The sequence below is a fragment of the Panulirus ornatus genome, chromosome 63, assembly GCF_036320965.1.
Source record: "Panulirus ornatus isolate Po-2019 chromosome 63, ASM3632096v1, whole genome shotgun sequence".
Classification (NCBI taxonomy): Eukaryota; Metazoa; Arthropoda; class Malacostraca; order Decapoda; family Palinuridae; genus Panulirus; species Panulirus ornatus.
The window spans coordinates 3,991,658-4,010,258 of record NC_092286.1 but is presented as its reverse complement, the minus strand read 5'-3'; the positions used below and the strand labels follow the sequence as shown (position 1 = coordinate 4,010,258).

The window sequence follows — 18,601 nt, the reverse complement described above, 5'->3', positions numbered from 1 at the left end:
CATAATGGCGCGGCGCTGAGACTTGCCCCTGTCAGGCATACGATAGCCTCTTACCCGTAGACGTGCACGCTCCTGGGTCTTCCTGTCCACTCGTCCATCACGTTGCACTGGACGTCCTCCTGTCTTACGGGACACAACCAACATGCCGGACTGTGGTCCCCATATGTTACACTGTATCGGGGTAATGACTACCGGACCAACGGTACTCCCTTATTATGGCCGCCTATGACACGATTCATTCCCTCCAGCATTGTCAAAAATCTTAATCAACTACATACACAACAACCACAATTACATACAAAGCAATTTATAAAACGCTGGTAAGGATGATTAGGTTTTATTCCAGGATATTTGGGGCCTGACTATAATGCAATTACAAAAATAAAGTGACACACGAAAGATACATAGAAGAATAGAGAAAAAAAAACCTAATTCCTTCAGATGATTCAATCCGAAATAGATTCACTGGAGGATTCATCACAGCCATTATTTGAACAGTAAAGAATTTCACCGTCACCAGGACTCGGGGCGAAAACCTCGTGCTGCAGCCTCGGAGGTAAATACATCTGTAAGGCTGTGCAGTGGCGTAGTAACAGTGCTTTTCACAGTAATATCTTGGAGGAGGAGTGTGTGTGGCGTCTGTTGTGTAGCGGAAACAGAGTTCAGCGACCCGTCACAGACCAAACACCACTTCATAGAAAGTAAGAATTCACTTTCCTGTGTAATGTATTGGAAAACTATGTTTTTTTTTTTATCAGAGTACGTATATATTGATAAACCAATCGTCGTCCTTGGCTCTCTGGTTAGTGATGAGGGAGACAGCTGGCGCCAGGTGGCTAATGCGAATCAAAAGACATTGACCACCGCCGCCATGGCTGCTATACACCCCGGGCGCTACTCGAGCCACACGCCACATGTTTACTGTTTCGCTTGTGGTAGCTGGACTGATGGGTCCATTTACATCTTGAATACTATGAGACTTTTTACTCCAAGTCATTTTGCATCATGTTTATTCAACAGCCGAAGCGTATCCCGCAATCCTTCGTATCCCACCAGCTACATTGTTTGGGTCCTTGCATCCCACCATTTTTTTTTTCTTAGCCTGGTACACTGTGTGGGTCTTTGTCTCCCGTCATTTATATTGAATCGGTCGTTGTATACCTGAAATCACGCAGTTGTGGAGTCACTCCGCCCAAGTCACGCTGTTACATGGTTTTCTACACGCTGTTCACCCTCAGCTAGGTTTCTTTAGCAAGTCACACTGCATATGTTTATGGAACTGTATTGTCTTTATATATGAATACTTTTGGTGGTTATGTTTGATTAATCTGGTAGGTTCTTTTGTGCTCTGTAAGTCTCTGAGCCTTAGAGTTCAGAATTTCTAACCTGGAAACTATACTACTTTCGGGAGATTCTAACCTGAGTCATAATGTGTCTATATACCCCACAAGTCACAGTGTTGGAGGTCTTCCCATCTAATAATTTACGCTTAATGAAGGATCGTTTTACCCTGACTAGTGTACAACGCGCCTTGATCTCTGCCACTTGGTAGACCAAGGAGGGTGGGGTCTTTTGACCTTGAAAACCACACTGCATCATGAATCATCGTCGTCTTCATAAACCTTTCTGCAGGTTGAGTCTGTTTGTTTAACAGAAACGTTCTTCATTACTTCCTTCTCATATCTGACCCCTTGTAGAAATTCAGCAAATTCTTATATTGTCTCTTCACATTGTTACTTTCTAACTTTTCCACGTACTTCTAGACTTTCATTTCCGCTTACCCCTTTTAGATGTAATTCATAATTCTTCATCTATTCCTTTTACACTCCGCACCACCACTACACTGTAGCTCATAGTTTGCTGCTTTTCTTATAATGCGTTTCCCGACTCATGCCTTTATTTATCCACTCATCTGAACTCCACATCATGTTTGTAGAAAATCTATCTCCACTGCTTGCACTCAAGTCGGTTGTGTTCTCTCGTATGTTCCGTTGGACAGCTGCGTAGCTCCCAGTAGTCTTCACAGTATCACTTTTGACATTTTGAAAAAATACTTTAGAAATACTTCATTATAGATGACTTTTGACCTTTTGACTGTTGATCTTAAAATGAATTCTTATTTCTCAAATTGATTGTATTCATCCCTGACGTGGTCATTTTTTCCATTTTCATGGGATGGCTGAAATGCATATACGTTCCTTTTTTAAGGGATTAAGCTAGAGGAGCTACTGCTACACTGTACTGCCCCAATCCCAGAGGCTGCCACAAAGGAAGGAACACTCGGTCTCTTAGGGTAGACATGCTGCCCTAGTGTCAGTACTGACCAAATAAATTTGTTCATTCAGTCATATTTCTCATTCCAATGCTCCTCACGTAGAAAAAAAAACCTTGCTTTCATTTGCATTTATATTGAATATTTGTTACTATTCTTCATTCCTTCACCAACTCTTAAAACATATACAGATTACATTATCAGTGTGTTTTTTTGCATTTAGCAACATTCGTATATGCGAATCTCAGGTATATCATAATGTACAACCTAAACTTCCATTGTCAGCGCAGACAACCACATTCATATAATGCATCTTTCACACCATCTTTAACTGGTCACTGCTTTGTTTTACTAATATATTTTGTACTCTAAAGAAGCCTGTATGCGGTTGGGAATGGTCATGGCAGCGAATGGAACCATGAAAGCGGAAGCATCACTGGGTAGGTGAAGGGACAAGGATCTGGGAGGGCGGAAATGAGTGTTTTAAGGTATGGTAGCCCCAGCGATGTATGGGGTATAGATGGGAATGCATGAAAGTGAATATATTGGAAATGAAATATTTGAAGCCAATTTGAGAGTTTGATGTTGGTTTATCGAGGAAGGTGATAAGAGAAAGGTGTGGTAATAAGTTTGGAAAAGAAAGCTTACCTGTTGAGTGTCCCTGATGGTTAGTGTTGGAGTAGTGATCGAGAGGGTGGTGGCTTTAGGAGTGGTAGGGGATGTGTGGATGTTTGCTTTGAAGAATCTAAGAAATTAAGATTTTTATGTGGCATTTATGGATGTGGAGAAAGTGTATGATACAAGTGGTAGAGATGTCATATGGGAGGTACTCCGAATATATGGTTTGGAAGGAAAGCAACTAAGTAATGTGTTTTTACTGAGAATGAAATGTGTATTCGAATAGGAAGGGAGGAAGGAGAGGGGTTTTAGATGAAGGTGGGTCTGCATCAAGGGTTTTCTGGTGTCACCATGGCTGTGTAATGTTTCTGGATAGGGTAACAAGGGAGGCAATTGCAAGGGTCTTGGAGATAGGGGTAGGGCTATGGTACACTAAGGTGGTGGGGCCTGGGAGTTGAGTCTGCAGGTATGGATCTGATGGCAGAATTGAGTGTGAAATGGAACCAACTGGAATCCGTGGATAGGGAGTGTGTTTGAAAAAATCAAGATGAGAACTGGAAATAAAAGTAACGTTATGAGGTGTAGCATGGTAAGAGAGAGGCTGGCAGTGGGAGTTTGAACAAAGATTACCAGAAGGAAGGAAAGTTACAGATACGTGAGTGTGGATATGGCAGCAAAAGGAATTATGAGAACTAAATTGAACCATACAGTAGGTTAAGTGGCAAAGGTACTGTATCCACCGAGTGTGGAAAGAGACTGCTGCCTGAAAGCAAAGATGGGCGTTTGATAGTTATGACTGTTGTATGGACGAATCTAGGTCCCTAAAAAGTGGGGGTACGTCAGATATTAAATGCCCAAGGACAATATGTGACATGAGTAGGGTTGACTTTGAAGAACCCAGGCCTATCTATATTTCTCGTCATTTCCATCCGTAGAATCCCATCTCTCCATTTCTCTCAAACCCAACTGTCCAAGTATGCTTCCACTTTACACTATCATATCTCTAACCTCAATTTCTGCCATGATTTCCACTCCAGGGTTGGTGTTAATATCTACTTTGATACAAGAACTATCTTATGGACCTCAAGTTAAATTTGATGCCTAGGTATCTAGTTCAAAATTTCTATAATTTTAGTTACATATATAATCTTACCCCTTTAATTATCCTCAGGTATGAACAACTTTTTCACTTCACACCCTCACACTGCATGGACTATCAACTGACACCACAAAGATTGTTTAGGCTCTGCCTGGGATGATTCCAGTCGACCCAAGGCCTTTTATTTTTCACTCCTTGACAATGAGAGAGATGATCAAACACCAAATATGACTCCCAACTGGCACAATCACTCTCCTAACACACTCAATTTCTGTTACTTCTCAACACTCACTACATGTTACTTCTTCCCCCTTAGGATCCTCAGACCAGTCTTGTTTTTTTCACATCTAATTTGGCAATCCCACTTTGTCCATCAAAACACCAACTATGGCACTTTGGGAATGCTCAGTGGTCAACCCTTAAAGCATCTTTGCTGACTTTCCAACACAACAGGTACTGTTTCAGTGGCAAAGATGCATCATGTACTGAATGCATAAAAGATGTTATCTTGGCTAGGATGGAGTCTTACAACCCCTCTAGACCCTTCTCCCCAGTAGTGGTTTGATCAGTCATGCTCTGTTGCCCGTTGCATCAGGGACAGAAAGTACCTGGCAATGAAACTCTTTCCTTCCCCTGACACCCATAGTTTTTATTTCTCCTTGGAATCACTGCAGTTATTCTTAACAGTCAAGCACACCATAAAAAGAGCTAATTTGACTTTTGCTTATAAATCATTTTGGTCCTTAAAAACTTTTCTAATGACTTCTGCAAAGCAAACTTACCTCCTATCTTCTGATGTGATCATTCGTAACATAGAAACTCTCCAACAGAAAACGTTTTTTGTTGATCATATTTTCCTTTAATTCAACTTCAAATTTTCCAGCCTCATCTCCTATATTTCCCACATGTTAGGGTCTTCCATGTACTCTCCCAGCTTCAGTGGAAAAGCATGTGGCACTGATGACACCTCAAGCTCTATATGAGCTTGCATCTGGAATATCTATCCTTGTTAGCCTGTTTTTGCCACTATAAAAGCCCAAGTTTTTCCTTCCTCTAGGAAGCATTCCTTGTCACAGCTCATCCTAAAGAAAGGAGACTCGTTTCATATTGATAAATTCAACAATCCCAAGATTTGGAGCACAACTTCCCTCACCTTCTTATTAACCAGACTGCAAACAAACGCCTTCAATCTTAATTCTTGTAGCATCAGTTCAACTCTGCAATCTCTGTTTGTATGACACATGTTGCTGCTCTCCAGCAGCAAACAGGAATTAGTCATAGATTTATAGGGTACTTTGGCCACTGTTTTCTAGAGCTGTCTGCATGTTCCAGGGATTGAACCAGCAGCACACACCTGGCTGCTGCTTCCAAAATGTATCGACTGCTCAAGAATCAAGTTATGGGACCTACTTTTCAGATAGATAAGCCATGGAATCTGCTTCTTCCTTTTGTCTTTCCCTCTTATAACCTACATGTATCTGGTGTCCAGACTAATAGAGCCCTGATTGATTTCTGCTTTTTCTTTCTTCATTCTTTCACATTAGATGGCCAGTGATCTTGGCATGTCTTGCCCGGGCCATATCAGGCACTACATGTAAGTGGTAATAAGTATAGTATGCAAGAGATGGTAGCGTAAGGTGTACTGAAGTAGTTTGGACACAAGTAGGATGAATGAACAGTGTGTGACAAGGATACCAGAAGCATTCAGTACAAAAGTGATAAGGCTTCCAGAGACCAAATAAATTTTTGATACGAAAATCAGGTCTTTCCTCGGACAATGCACTCGTATGGCTGGTATTCATTCACATTCATCTCTGGAAATCATATACAATGTACCAAAACAAGAACCCCATATTCACAACCACAACCCACAGACCTTTCAAAGGTTTCTGGCAACCACTTCATATGTGAGCATTATTCTTTCTTGGCATCCAAAGACCTCCAAAGTGGAACCAGATAAATCAAAATCCATCAGTGATCTATTCATATCTCTGAAATATGTTCCAAGTGGAACTTTCTTAAAGGGGTGGTTGTAGCAATAGTTATAAGTTAACTCCATTGCTGCTTCTTAGTGCCACTGGCAGAAGGCAACTCTAGCGCAGTGTTAGTTAGGCTCCTAGATAATGTTCCTACTGACTACTACTGTCTAAAGCTCTAGCTTAAACGTTCTACCTACTTGCACTGCTCATTCCATTTTGCCAAAAGGCCGGACTAGTGTATAGTACTCACAGCAGAAAAACATGAGTTATGAAAAATGAACTGTGAGAGTTAAGCGTTTTAATGTGTTGCACATGACAAGGAGAGATTGTACATTTGTGAACAGAAAGCCAGTAGGCAATGAGTTAGAGAGGCAGAAAGAAAAGACAGCTACATGGGTTGTAGGAGTGCAACTCGACATCCTGGCCTTTGGCTGCCTACCAACTACTACCTACGGTTATGGCGATTTACTCTTGTTGGCATTAGTTTTCTTGTAATTTATATTTGGCAAGGAAGACTTCACAAAGGACACAAAAGGGCGGAGTGAAAGTGGCTTTTAGTTATCAGGTTGTATGGAATACAGCAAACTGGAGCAAGGCATATAGTGGGCTGAAGCAAGGTGTACGAGATAGTCATGGGAAACCATGGGATTGTCTGTGGATGGGTTTCTAGTTTCAGTGGATATAAGCAAAGGAGACCATTATTCATTTGTTCAAGGCACTACCTTACTGTCTTCGTGCCTTAGAAAGTGAGGAACCAGCCTTTGAAGATAAATCCTGTCTTAATTCGTTCCTCTATTCAATTACATAGGATGCATAACTCACAGCTGTGTTCAGTGTACAAGTTAATAGCTTCAAAATTACATGTACTAAACTCGATTTGAACTCGAAACCATACCAACTTAACAAGATTTCATCAAAATCCATTATATCCTACAAGTTATAAACACATGGTATGAAGGGAAAAAATAAGTTAAAATGTACCTGGCATCGTTTCTTCATAAACAACAAAGAAGGTTATTTAAAGACAGTGATTGTGTAATTTGGACTACCATTTATTAAGCACTATTATGTGGAATGTACCGCAAACGCACAAACACATACAAACATTGGTATGCAAAAATAGACATTCAATTAAAGTCACAGCAAAATCAAATGGCACTTTATTCAAACGAGGCAAATGTCAAAAATACAAAAATTAGCCTTAATCTCCATTTTCACATTTACAAGTGCCTTTTATATGCTTTGCTACAAGAGGAGCTAAAAATAAGTTTCCTAAGCGTAAATATAATTTAAACACCAAAAACGAAAAGCAAAATGAATTTCTTTAAGTGCAGCGGATTAAGATCTGCACAAAAGTGAAGTTGCCATTACATTTTAAGGTAACAAAATCTTTTCAGTAGTCCCTTTAGGATACCTAAACATTGAGATGCCTCAATCTCAATTTCAGGGTGAGAGATTGCCCATACTGTATTAATAGAAATTGAGATATCTAGGCACAACCTGCAAAAACAAACCAGAAACATCCATATCAACATCTATGTTTTAAGATAATGAAATAATTCCATGTTAAGCTCAAATAAAAAACTAATGCTGTATCATCTTTGAATGCAGTGGGAGAACCTTATAATAATTTACTATAAATTCACGCGATTATATTCAATTTTTATCAAGTTTGTGGCTGTATGCGGTTCTTTAGTCTCAACTGTCAAGCACTAAGTATCGGGGTTTCTGTGAAGTACTTCATAACGTGTCAAAATATGAAGATTTATTAAAACTAGTACTCCATGTTCGACTGACGCTTAGCCATAAATACAATTGATAACTAAGCTGTTCATCTGATGAGCAAGATTCTACGAAATTAAATCTAATTGCATTTGAATAAAAAGAACTTAAAAATTTTCATACTGGAACATTTCCTTATATTCATGGTTATATTTTTCCTTGTGTAAAATAAATATGAATACTCATTCTAGGACATATGTACTTTGATAAGCATACAATATTATTGGTGCTGTATCTAGCACAAACCTTACACTACATACATCCCTTATATTAAAAGTGAAATAAAACTTAATGGCTGCTAAAGCATTCAAATTTGATTCATTCACCTTGAACTAACTAAAATATTTTTACATAATGTACAAAGATGAAAACCAAAATCTGTATTCTTAATGATACAAGGCAGTCTTAGAATACAGGCTTTCAGTTTTAATCTAGGCTAGAAAAATCCTTAAAAACTAAAGACAGATCACAAGACTCTTAATGTTATAGGTTTAATTGAGAATATCACTGGATATTGGAGACAGTTGGGAAGTCAAGGACACTGATGTACAATGTAACTATTGCAAGAGGCGCTAAGGATGTGATTGCTGCAAAACACGAGACAGCAGAAGGCAGTGTGGACAGGTTCTGGGAAGAAGTATTATCTGGGCAAGGGAGGGAAGGGAGGGTATCTCTTATCCTGGGATGACTACTGCATTGTTATGGGGTTTTAATAACCAAGGACCTCCAATCACCATATTCACCCACTCATCCAGCACCCTACACACACTTAACTGGAGTATATTAATCATGATAATCTATTTTCCTACTTCATTAATGCCTACTTCTGTTGGTCAGTGCACTGTCAACAATAAAATTATCAGAAAGACATGTGACAGACACATCCAAAATTATAAAACTGGCAGTAAGAGGCATTATCATCTAAATATTTATTAACCTTAACATTACCTATCACTCATAACCCAGCAGTAAATATCAAGACATTAACGTTCAAGCTGAGCACAGGCATCATGTACAAGCTAACATCACTGCATGTGGCATTACAGTAGATTCATTAGGAATCTACATCAGAAGGCAAATTAGATATGGGGCGATTAGCTTCAAGGGAAACACTGAATCTGCGAGAAATCTTAAGACAATCCTAACCAACATTCGCCCCGAGGGTGAGACTTAGAATTTTACTTGCTCAACTTCACAGCGATGAAGGGGGGGAAAAATTATCTCCTAATAACCCACTGTCCTAATCTCTACATAAAATGGGCAATACTAGGATTGTGAATGGATGGGCGGGGACAGATTAATGGTATAACCAGCCGAAGCTCGACTTTCAAGAAGGCGTGCCGTCTTCTTTGGCCTGTTGGCCTGAAATTCAGATTAGACCTCACTAGGATGAATAAGTGTCACTCATATTCTTCAGTGAATAATGTATATCAGTGGGTGAGCCTAGTGGGTTTCTTGGGCCGAATGGGTGGGTGGGTGAAAGGGTTGGAGAGTTTTGAGGGACTTAACCAGATGAGGCAGTTTCATGCTTCTCAGCAGCCATAAGGCGCTCCTTGTTAGCACGAACCAGCTCGGCTCTACGATCCTGTGGGAAGAAAAAAAAATACATGTAATTCCCTATGAAAACTACAGGCATCAAAACTATTTCTTAAGTAGATAACTATAATGAAAATTTTAAGCAAAAATAAAATATCGAAAAACAGGTAAATGATAAATAATATCCAAAAGTGAACACACTACAATAAATAAAATCAAAGCATCATTTCAAACACTGAAATTAGAATCATATAATAAAACTAAAAGAAATGAAATTCACAGCAAGCATTAATGACAGACACTGCCAGCTCCTCATCACTCACACTCTCTTCCTTGGCTTTTCTCGCCTTTTCTGCAAGTTCCATACGGTTCTTATCTGCACTTTCAAGCTTTTGCTCTAGCTTTTCAGCAGTTTTCTTTTTCAATTCCTCTTCCTCTTTGGTGCGATTCTCATAGGCCTGTTCCAGCTTTACTGTTGTTTTCGTCATCTCCTGTCGTTTGGCTTCTTTCTCCTCAGAAATTTTACGCAAACGTTCTTCCTTAGCAGCAACCTCTTGCTCTCTCTGTTTCATGACTTCTTCATTCTTCTTTGTGACCAGTTCTTGTGCTTCACTGATCTTATTTGACTGTCATAATGGGAACAAAAAAGTAACTAAAATGAAAATAACTTGGTGCTTCACTGATCTTATTTGACTGTCATAATGGGAACAAAAAAGTAACTATAATGAAAATAACTTAAGACAAACAAAACCAAAATCAAAATAAATTAAATTCAGTTTTGGAAAAAAAAATTCTTGTTCAGCAGTATCAAGAAATTGGTGTGCAGGAGAAATAATGGCTTGTGAAAAAATATGGCAAAGAACCATACTCACTGTTTCTATGAAGGGAAACTCCATAATTCTAACAATGGCAATTTCCATATCTGACTTCTGAGCGTTTTACAACAAAAGTATGTGCTTTTTGGAGACTCAAACTAGCACTATAGCTATTAAACCAGTGAACAGGATAGAGATATCTCTCTTACAGTTTTTACACAATATACTGCGAGATTACAGTAATTTTTTCATTCTTGTTCGCAGTTTCCTGCATTTGAAAGGCAGTGCTAAGAGCAAAGTAACCACCTGTTAGCTCACATCCAGTCTCTAGTTGCCATGTACAATAAACTAAACCCAAAGCATCCCCATCTACAGCCAAGCCTCTCAGACCTTTGTGTGTTTATCCTGCCCACTTCATATGGTCTGGTTTAGTCTACTGCCTTTTATACCAAATTGCTCCAATTTGCCCTATAGTATACATGCCTTAAACCCTCCTAAATGTTAAGGCCGTGAGAACTCTCAGTCTTTCATTTCTCCTTCCATCTCATCCTTGGTCTTTCCCTCCTCCTTGTTCCCTCCACTTCTGACCCATTTAGCCTTTTCCTACTAATTCTCCAAGTCCAGACCATTAGTGAACATTCTGACTAGATTTCTCAAACACACCCCACTTACTATGTATTGCTCTCCCACAATGCCATTCTTTACTCAGTGCTCATCACGCCACATATTGTCCAAGGCGTTTAATTTCTAACAGATCGACACTTTTCCACAGTTTTATACTTGGGGCCAATAACTCACATCCATACACCATCTGGACTGCAAGACCATAAGACCATCAATCATATCCATCTTTGTCCTCTAAGACAGCAACCTCTTTCCATATAATCAACACATCCAGGACTTAAGCCTGCTCATCCAAACAAAGATTCACTTCAGTTCCCATATTTCAGACTGCTGCTATGGCCACTCCCAGATATCTAAAACACCTCACTTCCTCCATGTTCACTCCATCTACACTAAAACCAACCTGTCTCTTTCCTCTTACCTTACTTTTATTCACATTACTCTCAACTGCACTGTGGATGGATGGCTGAATGAACAGAAAAATATTGCTAAAGGGCACCTAAAAACTTAGTTTATTAGCTTGAAAAAATCTAGCTACAAATGGGATTTTTCTAACTGAAAAACCAGAATTGGGTAAAATCAGATAAAATGAAGTTTCATTTTGGAAAACTATGCTACCACCTCTGCAAAGTCAATGAATGTATCATACGTACATGTTCTCGAAGTGTCTCTAGCTTCTTCATGATCTCTGTCTCACGCTTAGCTTCTGCAACCACCAACTTGGACTGAATCCTTTCCTCTAGCTGTCGGATGGCTTCCTCATGTCCTAGGCGCACCTTCTGAGCATATTCCTCCTTCAAGGAAATTAAAATAGTAATTTCATGTCTACCTAGCTCTTATATGTTACAAAAACGATTGATATCTTGATTCTGAATAACTAATTTTCAAATATTCTGTAACTGAGAAAAAAAAATATACTGAATTCATGCACTTCAAATCAACAAAACTATATAGTCGAGACTAATACACTTATTTTAGTCTTTCGCTATTCTGTGGTTACTTAGCACAATGCTTTTGATTACTAACATGTTCCTTCAGCTTCTCCAGCATCTTGCCCATGTTTTCATTTCGGTTTTCTTCAGCTGAGCGCAGCTTGTCTTCAATAGTCTGGCGCAGTTCATCTGTCTGAGCTTCCAACTGCTTACGCACACTGTCTACATTATTAAGCTGCAAAAGGTAGAGTTCATTCAAATTTACTGCTAACACTAATTTGCACACAGCCACTCTCTAGCCATCACATATGATGTAATGAAACCAGAGCACCACATCAGCCAAATCCCTCATGCAATTGCACGTTTTACTGTTATGCTCTGGTTCAAATCACAAACGAGTCACATTTTGAATAAGAAACCAAACCAATGCACTCTCTCCCTTGCAAAGACACTCTCCTTCTATCCCCATCTTGTTCTCCTCCTCCCCTTTGCTCCCTACACTTCTGACAAGTCTTTATTTGCTTATCCTTTTCATATGAGCAAACTGTCTCATCAGTCTCTGGTCAGCACTCCATCAGACTACTACTTATCTTTAAACCTCTCTGACCAATGGAATGACAACTATGGAACATGCTTGGCAGTGAATAGCGGCATTAATCAAGTACAACATGCAGAGAGTGCAATATCTTAGCTCTGCATTTTATCAAAATCTCTTACATATTCTCAAAAGGATACTCAACATGCCTTACACCATATATAACTCTATTTCAAGGCATTTAATTTCCAACTTTATAATGATTCCTTTATGTTCAAGGCCAAGCATTACATATCCAAACAACACTATTACGACTACTTCACCTTCAAAATTCACCTCATCACACCAACATGCACTTGTCTGTCAATGCGCTCAGGACCTTAGCCCCCAGTTGTCCACCCGATGACTTATGTCCTTGGCCTCGCCTGTTCTACCAGACTTATGATGTTAATCTCAGTTGTTTCATCAGATGCTCTGACCACTCCCAGGTTCCCTCACTAAAACGTGCTCAGAAACAATGCCGTTTCATCACCATATTTTCACATTCTATCCCAATATTCTCCTTTCACAAGCTCTCTAAACGTTTTTCTCACTAGTTTCAGGAGTCTCTCCAGTTCAGTGTCATACGTAAACACCAATGGATTTACCTCCAAACCACCGTGTAATGACCTGCCCTCACTAAAAAACCCACAATTAGAATTATTACTCCCCTAATCCTATACATGGCAGTTTAGCAAGAATTATTCATAAAGAATTGTACACTCATCCAAGCGGATATGATAGCTCTAAGAGAAGCATATGTATACTGAAGGAAGTAACTTTAGAAAGTAAATTACAAAGATGGGCCTTAGGAATGTAGTAATCCCAATCTTAATTCACGGGCGTCTACAGCTAATACTCACATGGTCAGAAATCTTAGCACGCAGGCCATTGAGGTAAGCCTCGCGGTTACTGGAAGTTGTGTCCAGCTTGTCTTCAAGGGCAGTCTGAGTTGCAGTAATGAAGGCGGCATTGGTCTCTTCTCTCTTACGGCTAGCCTCCTCCAGGCGAGACATGCGTTCCCCAACTGTAGCCAGACGGGAAGCCTCCACTGACTGTAGAAGTAATCATCGTCAGATAATCTAATAAATGAAAATACTGCAAGTCACTGATATGCAATGGTTACATTGCTCATTCTTTACAATGTTTGAATCAGCAATCAAACTACTTAATGTTTGCATGGAAAGCTAAGGAAAACTTGCCTTCCTTCGTTCCTCAGCCTGCATGAGTTTCTGGGCAATCTCTTCAGCAGTCATGCTCTTGGGTCGTGGGGAGACGGTGGCTGTTGCCGGCTTGTCTGCAGATGGTTCAGCGAGGATCACCTCATAGCACATACCACCGCGAGACTTCTCCTCACACCTGATCTCAGTGGCTGCAAAGACCAGACATCATAAGAACGCATTGAAAATGCACAAGCAAAAAATCACTGCCATTCAAGAAAAAATCAAGTTTGGTAAATCTGAACCATCATAGAACAGAAATCAGGAAGATGTGGTGATGTAAATCCGCTAGCAAAGCCTAGAGGATTTTGGCCGAATGGTAAACTGTACCAGTTTTATGAATATGCTGTCGTGTTTACAAACAGCACATGAATAAAACCATGGCTCTTGTATTATTGAAATGGCAGCCGCTATCTGACAGTATGAATGGAAAATCAATATTGTACATTTACTTATTGATAAACACTATTTGGAATTAATGAAAAAAAATTACAGTAAGCAACGTGCGGAAAGAAAAATCGTGATCAAAGTTCTGGCTGATGAAAATAACTTTTAATGTATGCAGGATGAGTGATATATGCTTTGACTCTCCTCCAGGCAGCGCAATTAATGCAGTCAATACAGTCCAGACACTGTCAAGGATGAGTGTGAAGTTTTCTTTCATCACAGTGACGATGCTGTAGCAATACATGGAGTAATCTTTGAATCAAAGTTCAGTTGCGGCAACGTTGTGTGCGCGCACTCACATTTGCCTTGCTGATGGAAAATATGTATGTACTCGTGGAATGTTTTGTCTAAACTGTCTCTTTTTACCATTGTACATTTGTTTTTTCATAGTCGTCAAGGCTTGAACTGCCAAACAGAAAGTAAGCAAATTAGGGTGTCAAGGTCTGGTCCTTAGGCACTAATCTATAAATATGACTTGTCCATCTAAGGATGACGAGTTACACCAGCTGTGATACGAAAAGATGCCCTAATGTAATCATTACTAACTAACCTTCTTATGGTTACGCCATTCCAAACTCAAGTTATAGAACCAGCACAGATAGCAATGAAAAGGTCTCTGACGAGCGTGTGCTCCTAATGATCGCGCGCCGGAGGTATGCTATTTTGTGTGGCGGGGTGGCGACGAGAATGAATGAAGGCAGCAAGTATGAATATCTACATGTGTATATATGTATATGTTGAAATGTATGGGTATGTATATGTGCGAGGGTTGGGCCATTCTTTCGTATGTTTCCTTGAGCTACCTCGCTGACGCGGGAGACGGCAATATATATATATATATATATATATATATATATATATATATATATATATATATCCTGTGGAAGAAGTGCCTCAGGCAGAGTGAAACCATAACGCAATCTAAGACAAGATGGCAGGCCTACGTTGCCGGCCAGCCCCACCACCACCACCTGCAATGCGACACAGCTGCCACTATCACGGCAAACGCTTTCCCGGCACAGTCCTCAGCCACTCCTCCATCAGAGCCAAGTAATGTTCTGTAACCCTAATTTGACACGACTTCATATCGCGGTGATTAGCATGCAGAGATCCCCCCCCCCTCCTCCCACGCCGTGGTTAAGTCGGACAGGTCAGCTTCAATACCTCTTGATCTGGTAGAGTTCTATCGACCAAAAACCTGTTGAATGCCTCTCGATTCCTCTCGCAAAAGTTTTAAATATATGTGGAGAAAAAGAATATAATATAAATAGAACGGATGATAATTTGTCTACAGAAGGAATGGAAGGAAGGCGGCGAGAGAGAGAGAGAGAGAGAGAGAGAGAGAGAGAGAGAGAGAGAGAGAGAGAGAGAGAGAGAGAGGTGGGCAAGCAGGACCAGGCAGCATCCGAAGAGTTCACCGGCCTCGCCTGCGCCTGGAGGACGTGGAGGATCTTTGTAGCGTGTGTTCGGACGAGGCTCAGGCCCCGCCCGTCTCGTGGTTTCATAACCCTAGTCTTCCAACACGGCCAGGCATGCCTCGGACACAACATCGTCCAGATTTCAGATGCAATGTGACAGGTTCTGTGAGCGTGGCTACCTGGCCTAACACTGACGTCATAGGCGGGAGGCTCAGGAACGGAAGCGGCGCCGCTCCAGCAACTGACGACCTTGCGAGTCCCAGACACCACCACACCCGCCTCCCAGACGACCTACTTCCTTCCGCTCCTCCCATCCTCGCCTTTGTCCACAGATCTCCAGCATGTATGATGCTGGAGTACATGGCTATTATCATCAGATAAAATTTATGAAGCCAGAAGCAACGTCATACGTCAAACATGCGACGTATAAAAAACCTGGTTTATATAATACAACAGATACCGGGTTTTTCAGACCCAGTCAATTGTAATTTTCAGCAGCATAGTACAGCTTTAATATCATTAAATACCACACCCGTGTAGTTAACCTAGTTTCAGCAAGCACGTCCAGTGACTGTGGAAAATTTCAAACGACCACTTTCAAATCCAGAGATAAAGAGGCACAGATATTCAACAAAAATGGACAAATGGGCGATAACCGTCTGGTTACTAGCCAGCCAGGGCTTGTGATCCATGGACCGGATATTCATTTAGCGAAACTCAACCCTGAGCAGTCGTCCTCTGCTCAACAATAATGGTGGGGGTTGTATGGTGACTGACAACCTCAAGTCAACAGATCACCCGTCACCATCAAAAGCAAAGACACCATTAAATACCTCTCAACATCGAATACTAAATCCAAGGTAATCCCAAATACCCGATAGACTCACACGAAAAGTCCACCAAGCTCCTGAACACAGGGGTGTGTGTGGGTGTGTGCGTGTTCCTTGGAAATGTTGACCACGTCAAAAGGTATGATAACAGGTAGTGTTAAAAAGGATTAATCAAACATACTATGGCACTAGCGAGAAGCAGCGGAATTGACTGACCACAAACACGGGTCCGTGTACTCTGTGCGTGCTTCCCTGCTTGCTTGCGTGTAGAGAGGGGAACGGTTAGGTTGAAGCATCGAGGAGAGCTCTACCTAATACCACCCTTATTATCCTGTTTCACTTGGGTACACGAACTGTCCGGTAAAAAACTTCGTACTATACACACCTTACACAAATCATAACTCGTACTTTTATCTATCTATCTATCTATCTATATATATATATATATATATATATATATATATATATATATATATATATATATAAACAAGATAATAGAGAGGGAAGGAAGAACCGGTTTGGTGGGTTCACACAGCCGGGGTAGCCTGTGGCACGAGAAATACAATATAGCTGGGCTGGGGCAGGGCTATCCCTCCCCAGCTAACTTCCAATCATAAAACCATTTTATCATCCTTCAAAAAAAAAAAAAAAAAAATTCAAGTTTAGATATGCTTATCTAAGATAAAATTAAATCAGGCAGCTTTAATGGAGGTGCTGTGAAATTAACGGCGTTGTTTGCGCCATTCATATTTACTGTGAGAGAGCGGGAGGAGTGCAGTGGTGAGATGAGACACTGTGGGTGTGTATGTACCCTTGACGCACAAACCTGCACACCATAATATACACTTGTACACTACACTGTACAAAAAGTATGGCAGACCAGGAAAAGAAGAAGGGGAACGAGGAAAGGTAAAAGGAAAACAGAGAAAAAGTAAGAATTGTAGAAAACCTACTGACAGACGAGGGAGGGAGGTACAGGAAACTACTGGCTAATGAACGAGGAAGGTTTAGTGAACCACACAGTTGGAAATAACCTACTGGAATGGGCAGCCACCTTACATGGTTGGCAGAGAGTCACCCTACAGTAAGGGTGCAAGTCACCCTACAAGGGAGGGGGAAAGTGACCCTACAAGGAGAGGGAAAATCAACCTACGACAAGGGAAGTCGCCCTGCAGGAGGAGGAAAAGTGACCCTACAAGAAGGAAACTCAACCTACAAGGAGAAGAAAAGTGACAATACAAGGAGAGGGGAAGGTTGACTACTAGATATGGAAAGCGACATTAAGAGGGAGGGAAACCAAGGCATCTTATGCGAGGGAAGTAGGGACAGTGATGAAGTAAGGGTAACCAAATGGAAGAGGAAAGAGTATAGAGTGGATAGTGTGAGGGAGCAGAGGATGGGAAGGGAGACGGTTTGAGGTGGAAGGGAAACTGCCATCAAGAATGGGAGATAAGGTAGTTACGAGTTAGGGAGCAGAAAACAAAACAGCAGAAGGGGGATGTAGAATTAAGACTGGGATGTAGGTGAGTAGAAAGCAATCAAGTGCGACATGAGGGGGGGGGGGGGTAGTGAAAGCCACCAAGAGTGGGGAGATGAAGAAAAGGGGGGGGGGGGGTCAGAAAGCAATCAAGAGTGTCAGGCAAAGGGGGGGGGGGGGGGGGTAGACAGCAATGCGTGGTGTGGGTGGGCTCAGGACGCGGTGACAACACTAACGGAAAGTTATGCGTTATCATGGGGGTAGTTCTTACCACAATACACGATAGACAGATATAGATAGATATATATATATATATATATATATATATATATATATATATATATATATATATATATATATATAGAGAGAGAGAGAGAGAGAGAGAGAGAGAGAGAGAGCCTAGGCTGGGCCACAGACAAGGACGGCAAGTGACAGACAAAGATGGAAGGGACATCAGCTTGACGCGACAGAAAAAGTGACCCCCGCCAAACTCAGAATGGAACACAGGGTAACGCAAGAAGAGGGTCTACGAAGAGCAAACCCCCAGGGATACAGCCCGTAAAAGGAGAAGAGCAAGCAAGACAATGCTGGTGGAACCGCAAATGAACATTCAGTGGCGCTGCTGGGGATTACCAAGAGGTGCTCCTGGGTATTATGAACAAAGATTCTGAGGAGCTACCTGGAATATAAAGGGATTTAGAAGTGCTACGGGAGATTAAATTAGAATTATTGGGAACTACAAAAATAGGGATTTACAGGTACATTGGTCACGGATTTACCGGAACTGCTCGAGATTTACATACGGAGATTTATGGGTAGTGCAGGAGGTTATAACTATGGATTCACAGGCAGTGCAGATATTTATGGATTTAGATGTAGCGCTGGGGATTTTAAGTATGGAATTACAGGTAGTGCTGGAGATTATAATATGCAGGATGTCGGATGTGTTACTGGCATTACAAGAAGGGATAAAGACGG

The 18,601-nt window shown here is 40.9% G+C and overlaps 1 protein-coding gene across 10 annotated transcripts in view; it reads right to left on the bottom strand.

Annotated features, from left to right (window-relative positions):
* Positions 1-6,999: 6,999 nt before the first annotated feature.
* stai (stathmin) overlaps positions 7,000-18,601 on the bottom strand; it is a 73,115-nt gene continuing 61,513 nt past the window's right edge. For all 10 annotated transcript variants that reach the window (XM_071656772.1, XM_071656777.1, XM_071656778.1 and 7 more), the window contains 6 exons: positions 13,430-13,603; positions 13,095-13,282; positions 11,752-11,892; positions 11,379-11,519; positions 9,610-9,912; positions 7,000-9,335 (listed from right to left, as the gene is read on the bottom strand). In XM_071656772.1, the coding sequence (XP_071512873.1) occupies positions 9,255-9,335; positions 9,610-9,912; positions 11,379-11,519; positions 11,752-11,892; positions 13,095-13,282; positions 13,430-13,603 (1,028 nt within the window). In that variant the 3' untranslated portion in view covers positions 7,000-9,254. The remainder of the gene's footprint in view (positions 9,336-9,609; positions 9,913-11,378; positions 11,520-11,751; positions 11,893-13,094; positions 13,283-13,429; positions 13,604-18,601) is intronic.